This window comes from Scyliorhinus canicula, chromosome 5 (assembly GCF_902713615.1).
Source record: "Scyliorhinus canicula chromosome 5, sScyCan1.1, whole genome shotgun sequence".
Taxonomy (NCBI): domain Eukaryota; kingdom Metazoa; phylum Chordata; class Chondrichthyes; order Carcharhiniformes; family Scyliorhinidae; genus Scyliorhinus; species Scyliorhinus canicula.
Genome location: NC_052150.1, coordinates 204,547,223 through 204,561,768, shown reverse-complemented (window position 1 = coordinate 204,561,768; position 14,546 = coordinate 204,547,223). Strand labels below are relative to the sequence as shown.

Below are 14,546 nucleotides of genomic sequence, written 5' to 3'. Positions count from 1 at the left end.
TTAAATGCTCACTTACTGACACAAGATCCACTTGGCTGATCATATTCTCTAGAGTCATGCCCAGAAATGTCTCCTTTCTCCTTGGACTGGAAATATACTGCTGTAGAAAATTCTGCTGAACACACTAAGAACTCTTGTCTCTGTCCTTTACACTACTAATGTCCCAGTCTATATTCAGATAGTTACAATTTCAGGTTATAACTGTATAATTCTGCACTTCTCTGTAATTTCCTTTCCAATTAGTTTCTCACCTTTCCCACTTGTTGGTCAGTGTACCTTTTTGTTCCTTAGCGTACTCTCACTCTCATTCTCTCTCTCTCTCTGTTTGACTGTAACTCTCCAATCTTATTTGCATCATTCTGTGCATTTAACCCAAATTTAGATTTTATTACTTGCTTACACTAAACTCACCTATTACCTTGCAGTGCTATGTCTCTCTTCCAATGCTCCTCCCTTTTGTCAGAAAAACAGTAAGGTACAGACTTTTTGCCCTCTGGATTGTGTAATTTAATGATTATGAATTTATGTCCTTTAATGTCATCCCAAATGTGATTTTGAGTTACATGAAATTTGTCATCATTGCCATACATGTGAAACAAAACAGTTCTGGAAAGCAGAACAGCAGTGATTTACAAAGCTCTTCAGATTTTCTTGTCTGGTATTGATTGGACTTTAATACGTTCTCAACGCTCAAGACTTGGGAGAAAAATTATTCTCTGAAATGCTAAATCATTGCTACCCATTTTCGGGATTCTTATTAAATCATCCACTCGTTGCCTTGGCATGCTCTCGGATTACCACATCGACTCTTAATGGGAGCTCTGCCCTATTAAATAACATGTAATTTTATTCATCAAAAAATTATCTGTCAAGTGTTCTGAATCATATGGCACTGTGGGTAAATGTGACTTGTAACCATTCTTTTTGATTTCTGTATATTCTGCCAAAGTTGGTGTCACTAGCCAGCTCTCCAGCTCTGTGCTTCATTTTCGTCAAGTTTATTTAAGGGGAAGGCAAAAAAGTGGGAGGGAAGGTTTTCTCAGAGCCCTCTATACACAGGCTATTGACGTAACTATTGCTTTCTATATCCAAGGAGGAGTGGCCTTCAATATATATAAAATTTACTTAATGGAATTTTTGTACAGACTTGGCTGAGTAATTAATTTCCTATTCTGTAGTGTTTCCACAGTAGCATAATTTTAACGAGGCTGCTTGGGAAAAGTTAAAGGAGCAAACCTCAGGAGGGAGAATGGCCACATGACACATCCCACCCACATTTAAAAAAATTCATTCATGGGATGTTGGCATCATTGTGGCCAGCATTTATTGTCCATCCCTGAGAGCATTTAAGAGTCAACCATATTGCTGTGGGTCTGGAGTCACATGTAGGCCAGACCCGGTAAGGACAAGAGATTTCCTTCCCTAAAGGACCAGACAATTACGACAATTAACAATGGTTTCATGATCACCTTTAGTTCCAGATTTTTATTAAATTCAAATTTTACCATCTGCCATGGCAGGAATCTAACCCATGTCCCCAGAGTATGACTCTGGGTCTCTGAATTAGTACAATAAAAATTCCACTACGCCACTGCCTTCCCAAACATAGGCATCATCTTCCACTTTAATGAAGATAAAATGCAGCCACCAGTTTTTGGTAGAAATCCTGGAAAGCACATTTCTGTAATACATAAAATATTTTATATGCCTCATTCTGATCTGTTTATATTTGGTTGCATTAAGGACGATTTATCACATTATTTATTTCATGCAGGTTTGTATTTGCGTGTAAAATTTTGAAAAGTTCTTGACTATTTACTGAAATTAAACTATTAACGCTGTATTTCTTTGCATCTAAGGTCTATGGTATCATTGCTTCAGCTGATATCACGAGGATCTCCGATGTCACTTGAGGACTCTCATCGGATCATACCTCTCTTTTACCTCTTCAGCTCCCTCTTCAGCCATTCTCTTATTTCAGTACATGACAATGAATTTTTTGGAGAGCAAACGCAAGAAGGTAACCTCTATCTTGTTGCTTTTTTGTGTTGGATACTCCATGTCTGCTACTTCAGTGCTGAACTGCTATATGGAATATTTTTACAAATGCATTGTTATGAACAGGTTTTTTAGATTGACTTCATACCTAAATTATTTCTTCCTCATTGTTGGTGTCAGTTCTCGACAATATTTGGGAGACACTGAGGCCATTGTTATCTCCTTCGTTAAGATCTGGTTTGGATTAAACTGGGGATTGAACTTTAAACTGTCCCAGGTAATGGCTGCTGTAAAAGGTGCCATGGTGAATTGCTGCAGTATATTGCATAGATGGTTTGCACTGTATACTGCTGGTTGAGGGTATGCATGTTTAAGGAGGTAACTGGAGTGCTGATCAAGTGGGCTGCTTTGTCCTGGGCGATATTGAACTTGGTGTTTTTGGAGCTGCACTCATCTAGCCAAATGGGCAGAATATTCTGCATACTCCTGACTTGTGCCTTGTAGATGGTGGACCGGCTTTGCAGAGTTGGGAGATAAGTTACTCACTGCAAAATATCAAAGCCTCTGACTTGACCTTATAGCCACAGTATTTGGGGATTCATCAATGGTAATGCATGATGCTGATGCAATTGAATGTCAGGCTGAGATGGTTAGTTTCTCTTGTTGAACATAGTCATTATCTGGCACGTATATGGTGCAAGTGTTACATGCTGCTTATCAGACCAAGATCCATTGTCCAGGTCTTGCTGAGTGAGGGCACAGTGCTTTGCTATCTGAGCAGTTGCAAATGGTACTGAATATTGTGCAATTATCAGTGAGCCCCTGCTTCTGACCGTGCGATTGAATGAAGGACATTGATACAGCAGCTGAAGGTGGTTGGGTGTAGAACACTATACTGAGGAGCTCCTCAGTCTTGGGGCTGATATGATTGATCTTCAACAACTAGAACCATCTTATTTTGTGCAAGATATGATTCCTATCTGTTTTCCGTGGGGAGTTTTTGGAGAGATTTTCCTTCCAAATCCCATTGATGTCAGTTTTGTCAGGGCTCCTTAATGCCATACTCGATCAAATGCTGCCTTGATCTCTAGAAAGTTAATCACCTCATCTCTTGAATTCAGCTTTGTAGCCCATATTTGGAGCTAGTAGTCCTGGCAGAACCTAAACTTAGCATCAGTGAGGAGGTTATTGCAGTGTAAATGCTGCTTATCAGCATTTCATGCAATATTTTCCAAATCCTAACAGCACATGTTTTCATTATATTGCCTCTTTTGCCACTCGTCTTCGAACTGTCCTTGCTGATTTATTAGAGCCTCAACCATTCAAAATGGTCTTTCCTCTTACTGTCTCTAAGCCCTTCATGATTTTAAACTGCTCTATTAAATACATTTTCTCTTTCTCTGCTTCAAGGAGAGCAACATTAAATCAGGACAATGATTTTGCAGGTTCTACAAAATTGAATTAAATTGAATAATTCTGAAAGAAATGAAAAGTGAAGAATGTCCATGGGCACTTGTCCTTAAACACACAACTTAAAGTTGAAGTGGGCTTGATTCCTGAAATAAAAAGATAGGGATGCATCACTGTAATTTTGTATTTCTGCTTTCTTAGGTGTAGGTCAGCAACCACCAACAATGATGCCATTCACTTTAAGAGAGTTAGTGACGTTATCCCGTTGCCTTCGAGATGCTTGCCTTGGAATAATTCATCTGGCATACCCAGAAACCAAACCAGAAGTTCGGGAGGAGTACATGGTAGCGTTTAAGAGTATTGGTGTACGAACCAATACAGAAATGCAACAACGAATTGAATCTGAGAGAAAAAGATGGATTCAGCTTTTTAAGGTAGGGTGTGTTGGAGAGTAGAAATTCAGAAACAATACTTCCTGACTGTTTACGTTGCAGTTTCTAATTTATTCTAAGTCGAATATTAAACTCAACAAATAGTTTGAAATTAGCGTTAAAAGGTTTTATTTTGTCCCCTAATGGATTCAGTATAAAATTACTTACTGATAGTACAATGGTTCATATGCTTGATTCCTTACAGTTTCTAACCAGTTGGTATTGTGTACAAGAGCAAGGTGCTTTCACTCTGGAAGGGAAGGGCAAACTAAAAGGGTGATCTGACTTTCATTTCTAATTTATATCTTACGCTAACCAGTTACAGAACAAGATTGGCTGAAGGTGGGAAGTCCCTAATTAAGAAACAAAATATGTTTGTGTGAAAAGTATAAAGTTTAAATTTTAGGAATATGAGATGTCCATTTGCCAATTCTGTCATTTGAGTAGATCATGGATGATGCTCTATCTTAATTCCATTTACCCATATTGGTTCCATAATCTGTATTCAAATTGAGTTCCTGCTTCTGTGAATGACATTATTGCTTTCATAGTGCATGCATGTTACAGCTGGTGGCACGATGCGTAGTAAATCAAAGTTCTTCTATTTTAACCTTAATATATACTATGTTGATTTTTATTCAACACGCTTCATGTTAATGCAGTTAATGTTAAAATGATAGCTGTCAGCAGGCAATATGCACATAAACTTCCCAAATTTGTGTTCATTGAACTTGATCTTGGAGTATATTGCTGTGCAGGAACCTTCTGTTCTAAAAATGCCAATACTGGTCCATTTGTCCTCCTATGAAGCTATGATGGTCATTTAAAATAATTAACATTTACACAATGCCATGTTCTTGTATTTGGGGACATCTTATTTTCTGCACTTTGAAATAGAAATGAAAAATTAAATGAAAATCGCTTATTGTCACGAGTAGGCTTCAATGAAGTTACTGTGAAAAGCCCCTAGTCGCCACATTCCGGCGCCTGTCTGGGGAGGCTGGTACGGGAATCAAACCGTGCTGCTGTCCTGCTTGGTCTGCTTTAAAAGCCAGCGATTTAGCCATGTGAGCTAAACCAGCCCCTGGTGGTCCCTGGAGCTAAACTAGCCCCTTGTGAGCTACACCAGCCCCTGGAGGGGGGAAGACTATATAACTTGTGTGAAATGTAATGAATACTAACCTTCCTGGATCATTCACAAGACACTCAGCTCTCTACTAACAACTACCTGCAACATCTGTCATAAATAACATGGAGTACCTCAAATTTGGCAACCTCTGGATCAAAGTCCATGCACGATGTCGGATCTTTGGGGCAGAAAAATATCAGAGCATCTTATTTTAGTGTGTAGAGGATGCAGGAAAACCAACTATTATGAATGCAGAGCACTTGGGTTAATAACCATAGCATCCATAGATACAACAGTGATCCAACAGTGCAGAAGGAGGCCATTCAGCCCATCGAGTCTGCACTGACTGAAAGAGCACCTCATCTAGGCCCGCTACCCTACCCTTTCCCTGTAATGTCACCTAACCTACACATCTTTGGACACTTGAGGGGCAATTTTAGCAAGGCCATCCAACCTAACTTGCACATCTTTGGGCTTTTGCTGCTGATATTAATTCACTTCCCAAGCGTTGGATTTAATGACTTCCATGTCTTCTCCGCTTCCCTCCAGTAGTGATTTTTTTAAATTAGAAAAGATCAATCAAACTGAAATTATGTTTTTAAAAAACTGAAATCTAGTTGTTTTTAGTCACCGAAGGTTGTATGGTACACTTCAGTAACTCGCTTTGAACAGACTTGAGCCAGCAGCAAGAAGCTAATCAGTGTCCACGGAACTTCAAGGCTTTTGGGAATCAAGTGCAATATTTTAATTTAAGCCTGAGTTTTTAATTGGATGACCTTTAATGGCATCAGAATTCAATAGAGGTATCCTGCAGCAAGAATAGGCATTTGTCCTGACCCAAATTACAATACATAACTCAGCGTATTACCTCATTCGATTCTGCCTTTGTTCTTCCTGGATGAGTTCTGCTGTCTCTGCCACATTAACACTCGGTCGGGTGGAGGCAGGTTTGCCGGAGCGTGAGTAGTGGCAGACATGCAAACTGAGTACTTTATAACTCACTGAACTTTTTTGAGCTGGGTTGGGTCAAAGCTCGTTGGAGCATGGGAAGAAAATGTCTGGTTTTCAGACCCACCCCGGTTTTCAGGTAGCTGGATTTGAGGTACTTTAACTGTATCAGTGTATAATAATGCATATACAACGTTATGATGCCTTGTAAATGTTCATTGACAAAGATTTTAAAAAGCACACCTTTTATTAAACTTAGAACTGAATTTACCTGCTGTTTCCAGTGGTATTTCTCTAATTCTTTAATTGCAGGGTCCCAGGTTCGATTCCCCGCTGGGTCACTCTGTGCGGAGTCTGCACGTTCTCCCCGTGTCTGCGTGGGTTTCCTCCGGGTGCTCCGGTTTCCTCCCACAGTCCAAAGAAGTGCAGGTTAGGTGAATTGGCCATGATAAATTGCCCTTAGTGACCAAAAAGGTTAGATGGGGTTATTGGGCTACGGGGATAGGGTAGAAGTGAGGGCTTAAGTGGGCCGGTGCAGACTCGATGGGCCGAATGGCGTCCTTCTGCACTGTATGTCTATGTATAACTATGCAATTAATACAAAGTTAGATTCATTCCAAATAAAATGGGAATGTTCATAATTTCAACAGTTCACTTTCTGACTTTGAAATATCACATAATACTGCTGTGTAAATGATTCTCTCAAGCACTTATTCTAAAAGATATATTTTGTAAATTTCCACTGAATAATTCCGTTTTACTGCTGCAAAATATAATCCATTGAGATTTTCTGATCCGATTTTAGAGTTACAACATGATGCAATATTTAAGTACGCGCAGTTAAATTGTTTTCCCACTACTTAATTGGGACATTCATCAAGTATCATTATAAAGTTTCATACCACACTTGATCTGATCAAAAATTCTACACTGTCCTTTATCGGCAGCCGTTAAGTTATTAAGTCATTACTTTGTCTTGGAGATACAAAGATGTATTCATGTTGTAAATTTAAATTTTTTTTTGCATGTGAAAGGAACATTTCTTTTGTGCAATTAAACTTTGTTGGATTTATCTATTTTCTGTAATCCTATAATTTTGTGTATTATAGAATAAATCTTCAGGATATATAAAAACTGTGATGAATCTAAGCTTCCTACATTGAAACTAAATTCTGCATGATTTTAAAATTGAAGAACCTAACTTAAGATGGGCGTTTGCAAGGAATATTTCTCAATTTCCAAAACATTGGGCTTCACTTTCTATAACGTGCACCAACTCTGGGCGGCACGGTAGCACAGTGGTTAACACTATTGCTTCACAACAGCAGGGTCCCGGGTTTGTTTCCCAGCTTGGGTCACAGTCTGTGTGGAGTCTGCACGTTCTCTCCATGTCTGTGTGGGTTTCCTCCGGGTGCTCCGGTTTCCTCCCACAAGTCCCGAAAGACATGGGGCGCGATTCTCCGATGCCGTATGGCATCGGGAAAGCCGTCGTGAACTCGGCCGAGTTTCACGATGGCGTCGGAGGCCGCTCCTCGGCCCCTATCCCACCACCCCCATCCCTCGGGGGCTAGGAGCGGCGTTGCTGGACTCGGCCACTGGGCCTTGACGCTTGCGTCAAAGCGGCGCGTCGAGAATGACGTGGCCGGCGGCGCCAAATGACGTCAGCCGCGCAGGTTGGCCGGCTCCAATGCGCGGTTGCCGTCTTCCCCTCCGCTGCTCCCGCAAGACATGGCGGCTTGATCTTGCGGGGCGGCGGAGGGGAAAGAGTGCGTCTCTTAGAGACGCTGGCCCGACGATCGGTGGGCACCGATCACGGGCCAGTCCCCTCCCGAGCACGGCCGTGGTGCTCGATTTCCCCCCCCCCCCCCCCCCCACCCCACCCCACAGGCCCCAAACTCACCTTTTGCGCTATGTTCACGCCGGCAGCGACCAGGTGTGGTTGGCGCCGGCGTGAACAGGTCGGGAACGGCAGGCCGCTCGGCCCATCCGGGCCGGAGAATCGCGGTTGCCGGGAAAAATGGTGACCCGCGATTCTCCGAGCGGTGTGTTGAAAAACGCGACATGCCATTTTTCGGGGGGGGGGGGGGGGGGGAGAATCGCGGAGTGTGCCAGGGCGGTGTGTCGTGATTCGCCCGGCCCTCCCACGATTCTCCCACCCGGCGTGGGGAGCGGAGAATCTCGCCCATGCTCTTAGGTGTATTGGACATTCCGAATTCTCCCTCCTTTTACCCGAACAGGCGCCGGAATGTGGCGACTAGGGGATTTTCACAGTAACTATATTGCAGTGTTAATGTAAGCCTACTTGTGACAATAATAAAGATTATTATTAATATTCTGGGTAGCAGTTGCATTTCTTTTGGCGATGGCTGCAAATCGGGTCATTGTGTTTGAGCACCCATGCCTTGAGTGAGGCTCTCGCCAACGGCTGGATTATTCTTGTTTTTACTCCAAAACTCACCAGTATTTCCGTGATGGGTTTCAGTTGTACAGATCTGTTAAACACATCATTAAAATTAATGATGAAATCACCCTCATCTAAGGCAAAAGCCTGTGAATTCAAGAAAAATACGAACAGAAGTGGAAGAAGGGGCTGGTTTAACACAGTGGGCTAAACAGCTGGCTTGTAATGCAGAGCAAGGCAGCAGCACGGGTTCAATTCCCGCACCGGCCTCCCCGAACAGGAGCCGGAATGTGGCGACTAGGGGTTTTTCACAGTAACTTCCTTGAAGCCTACTTGCGACAATAAGTGGTAGCATTGTGGATAGCACAATCGCTTCACAGCTCCAGGGTCCCAGGTTCAATTCCGGCTTGGGTCACTGTCTGTGCGGAGTCTGCACATCCTCCCCGTGTGTGCGTGGGTTTCCTCCGGGTGCTCTGGTTTCCTCCCACAGTCCAAAGATGTGCAGGTTAGGTGGATTGGCCATGATAAATTGCCCCTAGTGTCCAAAATTGCCCTTAGTGTTGGGTGGGGTTACTGGGTTATGGGGATAGGGTGTTAACCTTGGGTAGGCTGCTCTTTCCAGGAGCCGGTGCAGGCTCGATGGGCCGAATGACCTCCTGCACTGTAAATTCTATGTAAAAAATAGACTTGAGAGGAAGTCCATTGGAATAGGTTAGTCGGTGGATAATATGTTAGGGCATCAGTGCTATCTAATAATAATTGCTTATTGTCACAAGTAGGCTTCAATGAAGTTACTGTGAAAAGCCCCGTGTCGCCACATTCCGGGCCTGTTTGGGGAGGCCGGTATGGGAATTTAACCCGCGCTGCTGGCCTTGTTCTGCATTACAAGCCAGCTGTTTTAGCCCACTATGCTAAACCAGCCCCAGCATCTTGGACAATGCTTCTGGCAGTGTGGACTAACGGCAATACAACAACTTGTCATTGATATTGTGGCGGTGGCGTGCAGTCTGTGGAGTGCTGTATTGCATTGAACCAATTTCAAATTTCAGTAATTTAACTCAAGAAAAGACTAATATATAGTTGTAAAAGAAGTGACCACCTCATTGTTGGATTCTATAATGCTAGCTATAAATGTTACAAATGATGTGTGACTTTTCATTGGAAAGTAGATTGTAAATGACGTGGAGCAGGAAACAGAAAAGTCATCCCAAGCTGTTCTCTTAAAGTAAGCATAAAGGAAATGCATTTTCCAAATTGAATATTAGATTTATAGTTTTGTTTCCCAGTGACCCATAACACACTAATGTTCAGTGCAAGTCATCAACTATCTCTTCTATTCCTTTATCACATCTTTTGTCGGATCAGAACAAAGCTATCTATTTAATTGAAAGAAGTTAATTGAATGAAAATGATCAACTAAGCTTGTATTAATATTGCTAATGGAAGATTCTCCTTGGCCATGTTTGGAAAGAGATGTCATGCTGGAGTTTTGCAGGCACCCATTAATGCCTGCACTTAACCTGATGGGCTAATCAAGGAATGCTTATTCATTCTACGAGTCAGGGATAGCTGCTATTCAAACCAATCAGCTTATTCTTTATAATGTACTGCACTTAAAGAAAGCTGTTAGTGCTGACAGGGACAGTAACTGATGATGTTTTGATTGAGATGAATATAGTGTTAATATATTAGTAAATTTAAAATTATAATTGGGAAGGCTGGTGAATCATTGGCAAAATACCTCCTTATGTTTTGACTAATTTTACTCAATTTATTTGTAGTAATTAAGTCAAGAGTTCAATTTGATTTATAGCTGCTTCTGAACTTAATGCTGCTTTTTGCTTGAACAGGCTGTACTTTTAAATTTTATAGTGATTCAAATCAGTTTGGAGATCGTTTGGATGGGTCCTTGATACTCACTGGAAAGGGGGATTGTTAGTGTTGTTTTTGCAGAGATTTTGCAATTCACTTGGTGATTGATGTGGTCAGGGATTTGCAGATGATTTGTTATTTTAATGTAATATCCAAATTTGAATCAGAGTATTAATGCATTGCTATTACTTTCATCCAGATTGAAGGACATCTTGTTTTTTTACAGTTATTTTGACCATAACTAGTTTGAGTTATCCCTGAAGGAGTTTTAACCCAGTGGTTTGCTCTTTAAAAAGTGTTCAAAATTGAAATCCTATTAATTTATGACATTAATTTTTAAACCTGTCACAAATTTGTCTTTGTTGGAAACGAGCATAGTTTTGGAAGTTGTAAATGGTTGCATTTTGCTGGACGTTGTATTCTACACGGTGTCAGGTTTTTTCATTTTAGGTCAGATTAACCAAATGTAATTTTGTTATAATGGAAACATTCAGGGTAGCATGCTGATACAGTGGTTAGCACTGCTGCCTCACTGCACTGAAATCCCAGGTTTGATCCCGACCCTGGGTCACTGTCCGTGTGGAGTTTGCACATTCTCCTCCTCCCCCCCCCCCCCTCTCACAACCCAAAGATGTGTAGGGTAGGTGGATTGGCCACACTCAAATTGCCCCTTAATTGGAAAAATGAATTGGGTACTCTAAATTTCAAAAAAATAATTTAAACATTCTGTTTTTACTACGTGATAATTAATTGTGCAAGTCAATCAAAAGGACACGATTGGTTCTGTACTTCTAATCTGTTCTGTTCTTTGCGGGACTGTTGACCTTATTGGAGAAAGAAAACAAGCACTATGTATTTTTAGTTTATTATGTTGGCAATTGATTCATTCACTGACTGACAGACTCCATCTGACTAACTGGAACTCATCCAGCATAATGCCAGCAAAGTACTCCTAAAGCATAGTGCTGCAAGCTTGTTTAACCAAAAGGTGGTCGCATATTTTTGATGTTTACGATTTTGGGAATAGCAATGAATTATGCACACATATATTTTCCAAAAGTAACTGTACTCGTACAATTAAAATATTACACAATCTTTTACATTTGTCAAGAGGGTTAAAACCCCTTTCTATTAAACTTCACAATTCTGCAAACTGCACAGCAGGCACTGTGGAGCAGTCATTCTCCAACGACTATGCTGCAGGGTTCTGTAAAAATAATAGATACTCCAGGATTGAGACACGCTGTGCAGGGTTAGATGTTTTTTGTCAGCACTGTTCCAATGTGTAAAATAGTAAAATTCTATGTGGGGTTTTAAAACTCTCCCTTTCTGTGCTTGTCATTAGTTGCTAGTGTCGGAGCTTGAAATATTTTCGGCTTTCTCCCACACTTGCCCTTCGGCTGCAAATCTTGGGGTACGGGTCCACAGAGACCAGAAGCCCTAATGGCACTTTTGTCATATCTGAGGCTGATGTCATCCAGTTGTTTATCTCCACAAAGTAATGCCAGAGTTTTGTTGTCTCTTGTCCTCACCTTGATTTCCAGCAGGGGTCACTGCATACTAATCAGTAGTGGGAATGGATTTGTTCTTGGGATATGGGTGATGCTCGCAAGAAAGCATTGATTACTGACATCCGTCACCCTGCAAAGGTGATGGCCGGCCGCCGTAAACTGTCACAGCCCTTGTACTGTTGATCTTCCCATGATGGTGCTTGGTAAGAAATTCTTGGGTTTTGACCCTATTGTTCCACTCTTTCCCACTTCCCAAAGCAGTAGTATTGAGATTACAGTTTCAGCTTCTGTAATGTCAGTCTGACTAAAATAAACTGACACTGCATAATCTTGATCAAAATAGTCGATATAACCTAATTTAGCTGCACGGTACCTTAGTGGTTAGCACAATTGCTTCACTGCTCCAGGGTCCCAGGTTTAATTCCCGGCTTGGGTCACTGTCTGTGCGGAACCTGCACGTTCTCCCCGTGTCGGTGTGGGTTTCCTCCGGGTGCTCCGGTTTCCTCCCACAGTCCAAAGATGTGCAGGTTAGGTGGATTGGCCATGCTAAATTGCCCTTAGTGTCCAAAATTGCCCTTAATGTTGGGTAGGGTTGCTGGGTTGTGGGGATAGGGTGGAGGTGTGGGCTTGTGTAGGGTGTTCTTTCCAAGAGCCGGTGCAGAGTTGATGGGCCGAATGGCCTCCTTCTGCACTGTAAATTCTATGATTAGCTGTGCTCTTCAGCAAAATATTTTTTGCTTTGTGAATAGGTCATATTCTAACTAAAATGAATCTTCTGCTGTCGCATCAAAAGGACTTAAAGGCCATGCCGGGTACAACCTGTAGATATTTCATATTTTTCTATTTTAGCTTTGGTGAAAACTAGTCATGCTGGCATACACCCTAGAATGCACTTGACAAAACTGTTAATTCTGAGATGCGGTCAACAATAGATCTGACCAAGGGCAGCACGGTGGCCTAGTGGTTAGCACAACCGCCTCACGGCGCTGAGGTCCCAGGTTCGATCCCGGCTCTGGGTCACTGTCCGTGTGGAGTTTGCACGTTCTCCCCGTGTCTGCGTGGGTTTCGCCCCCACAACCCAAAAATGTGCAGAGTAGGTGGATTGGCCACGCTAAATTGCCCCTTAATTGGAAAAAATAATTGGCTAATCTAAATTAAAAAAAAACAATAGATCTGACCTTGCTAACCTCTAACTAACCATTCATTTTCTGTAATAAGTGACTGACAAGGATTTCTCTTGATTATTGAGTTTTGTGTTAAATTACACATTGGGAATTACTATGAGTGTTGTATTGCAATATTTACATTTCAAATCTATTGAGATGGGACGCTTAAAATTGATGTGGGCAGAAACTGTTACATATAGAAGTGATGTTTTTAAATTCATTTTGAATGGGTCAACGGACACATGGATTGATCTTAAAAAAATGCACACATTTGAAAATGCCAGGTTTGGTTTCCAGTCTCTGTCAAATTAGCAAATCTAAGCTATAGCAGGCTCTACAATTAGCATCAGTATTAGTTAATTGGGGATGCAGAAAATAACTTCTTTCTTTTGGTTGTTGGAAAGGGTGAGTGTGGATATTTGATGATTAGGAAGTGGCTTTGGTTACGGTACTACAGGGGGCAAGGAGGAGGAGAAGACATAAATGAAGACCATTTGGGTAAGATGTCGAGCGGCTGGTGAATGTTTGAATTATTCCTGGCAAGTCTTTTGTAAGTGTGTGAGGAAAAGAAATTGAGAAGTGATTTTGTGTACAACGCAATCTTGGACTACGTAACGTTCACAAACTGCCCATCAGCATTCTGCTGTTGTCATGCATTTGTAACTTTGTTCCTTGCGATCAGATTTGACTTTTGTACACTTCATGATGGAAAACACTAGTCGTCCTTGAGAGTTGTGCAAGAGAAATAAGCCCGAAGTTGCCTGTGCGTTAAATAGTATATTGCACAATGCTATTATTTAAGTCATGTGTTTGTTTCTTTCACATAGGTGATCTCTAATTTAGTGAAAATGCTTAAGTCAAGAGACACGAGAAGGCAGTTCTGCCCTCCTGATCACTGGCTTTCTGATCAAGTTAATATCCGAGCAGATAAGGTGCGTATTTTTCAGCGGATGTACAAGAGATAAAGAGACTTCCTGGTATGCAATTTTAGGGATTCCTTGTCAGACTGCTCTTGCCTATGACTTCAGAGCATAAGTGTAATCAAGTGACTTAAACGTGATCAGCCTGTTCCTTGAAGGTTAGGCTGAAGTCAGACATCTGTGGCAAATCCTCATCCAGTCAGGGTAGCCATACTCCAGAGTGCTGTCATTGATTTCTCGCACATTACATTTCACTAACAGAAACTATACCTGTTCTCTTCCCACTCTGCTCTGGGATAACCTTACAAATCAATGCTTTAACGGGCAGGCTGGTTTTAGTTACATATTCAATTGCCATTGGCTGAAGAGCGTTCCAGACTACTACCAGTGTTCTTAATTTAATTCCTCATAGGTCTGACTCTAATTTTTAAACTATATCCCAGTCTCAGACTCCCCAGTTAGCAGTAATACTTTATCTTTCATCTCTCATATATTTATCTAATATATTGATCAAATCATCCTTTAACGGTCTAAATTCCAGGGCATACAACTCTGGTTTGTGTAATCTCTCATTTTAATTTAATCCATGAAGTCCAGCTATCATTCTGGTGAGAGTGATTCCCCTTGATATTAAGGTAGTATTTGACAACATGTGGCACAATTGAAGCTTTTGGGACTCGGGAAGAAAATTCTCTTCTGGTTGGGTCATACCTAACAAAGGAAGATGGTTGTGGTTGCTGGAAGCAAATCATTTCAGCCT

General features: G+C 41.5%; 1 protein-coding gene across 4 annotated transcripts in view; it reads left to right on the top strand.

Annotated features, from left to right (window-relative positions):
* ube3c (ubiquitin protein ligase E3C) overlaps window positions 1–14,546 on the top strand; it is a 186,232-nt gene that overhangs the window by 64,928 nt on the left and 106,758 nt on the right. For all 4 annotated transcript variants that reach the window (XM_038798378.1, XM_038798379.1, XM_038798377.1 and 1 more), the window contains 3 exons: window positions 1,860–2,020; window positions 3,610–3,842; window positions 13,694–13,798. In XM_038798378.1, coding sequence (XP_038654306.1) covers window positions 1,860–2,020; window positions 3,610–3,842; window positions 13,694–13,798 — 499 coding nt within the window. The remainder of the gene's footprint in view (window positions 1–1,859; window positions 2,021–3,609; window positions 3,843–13,693; window positions 13,799–14,546) is intronic.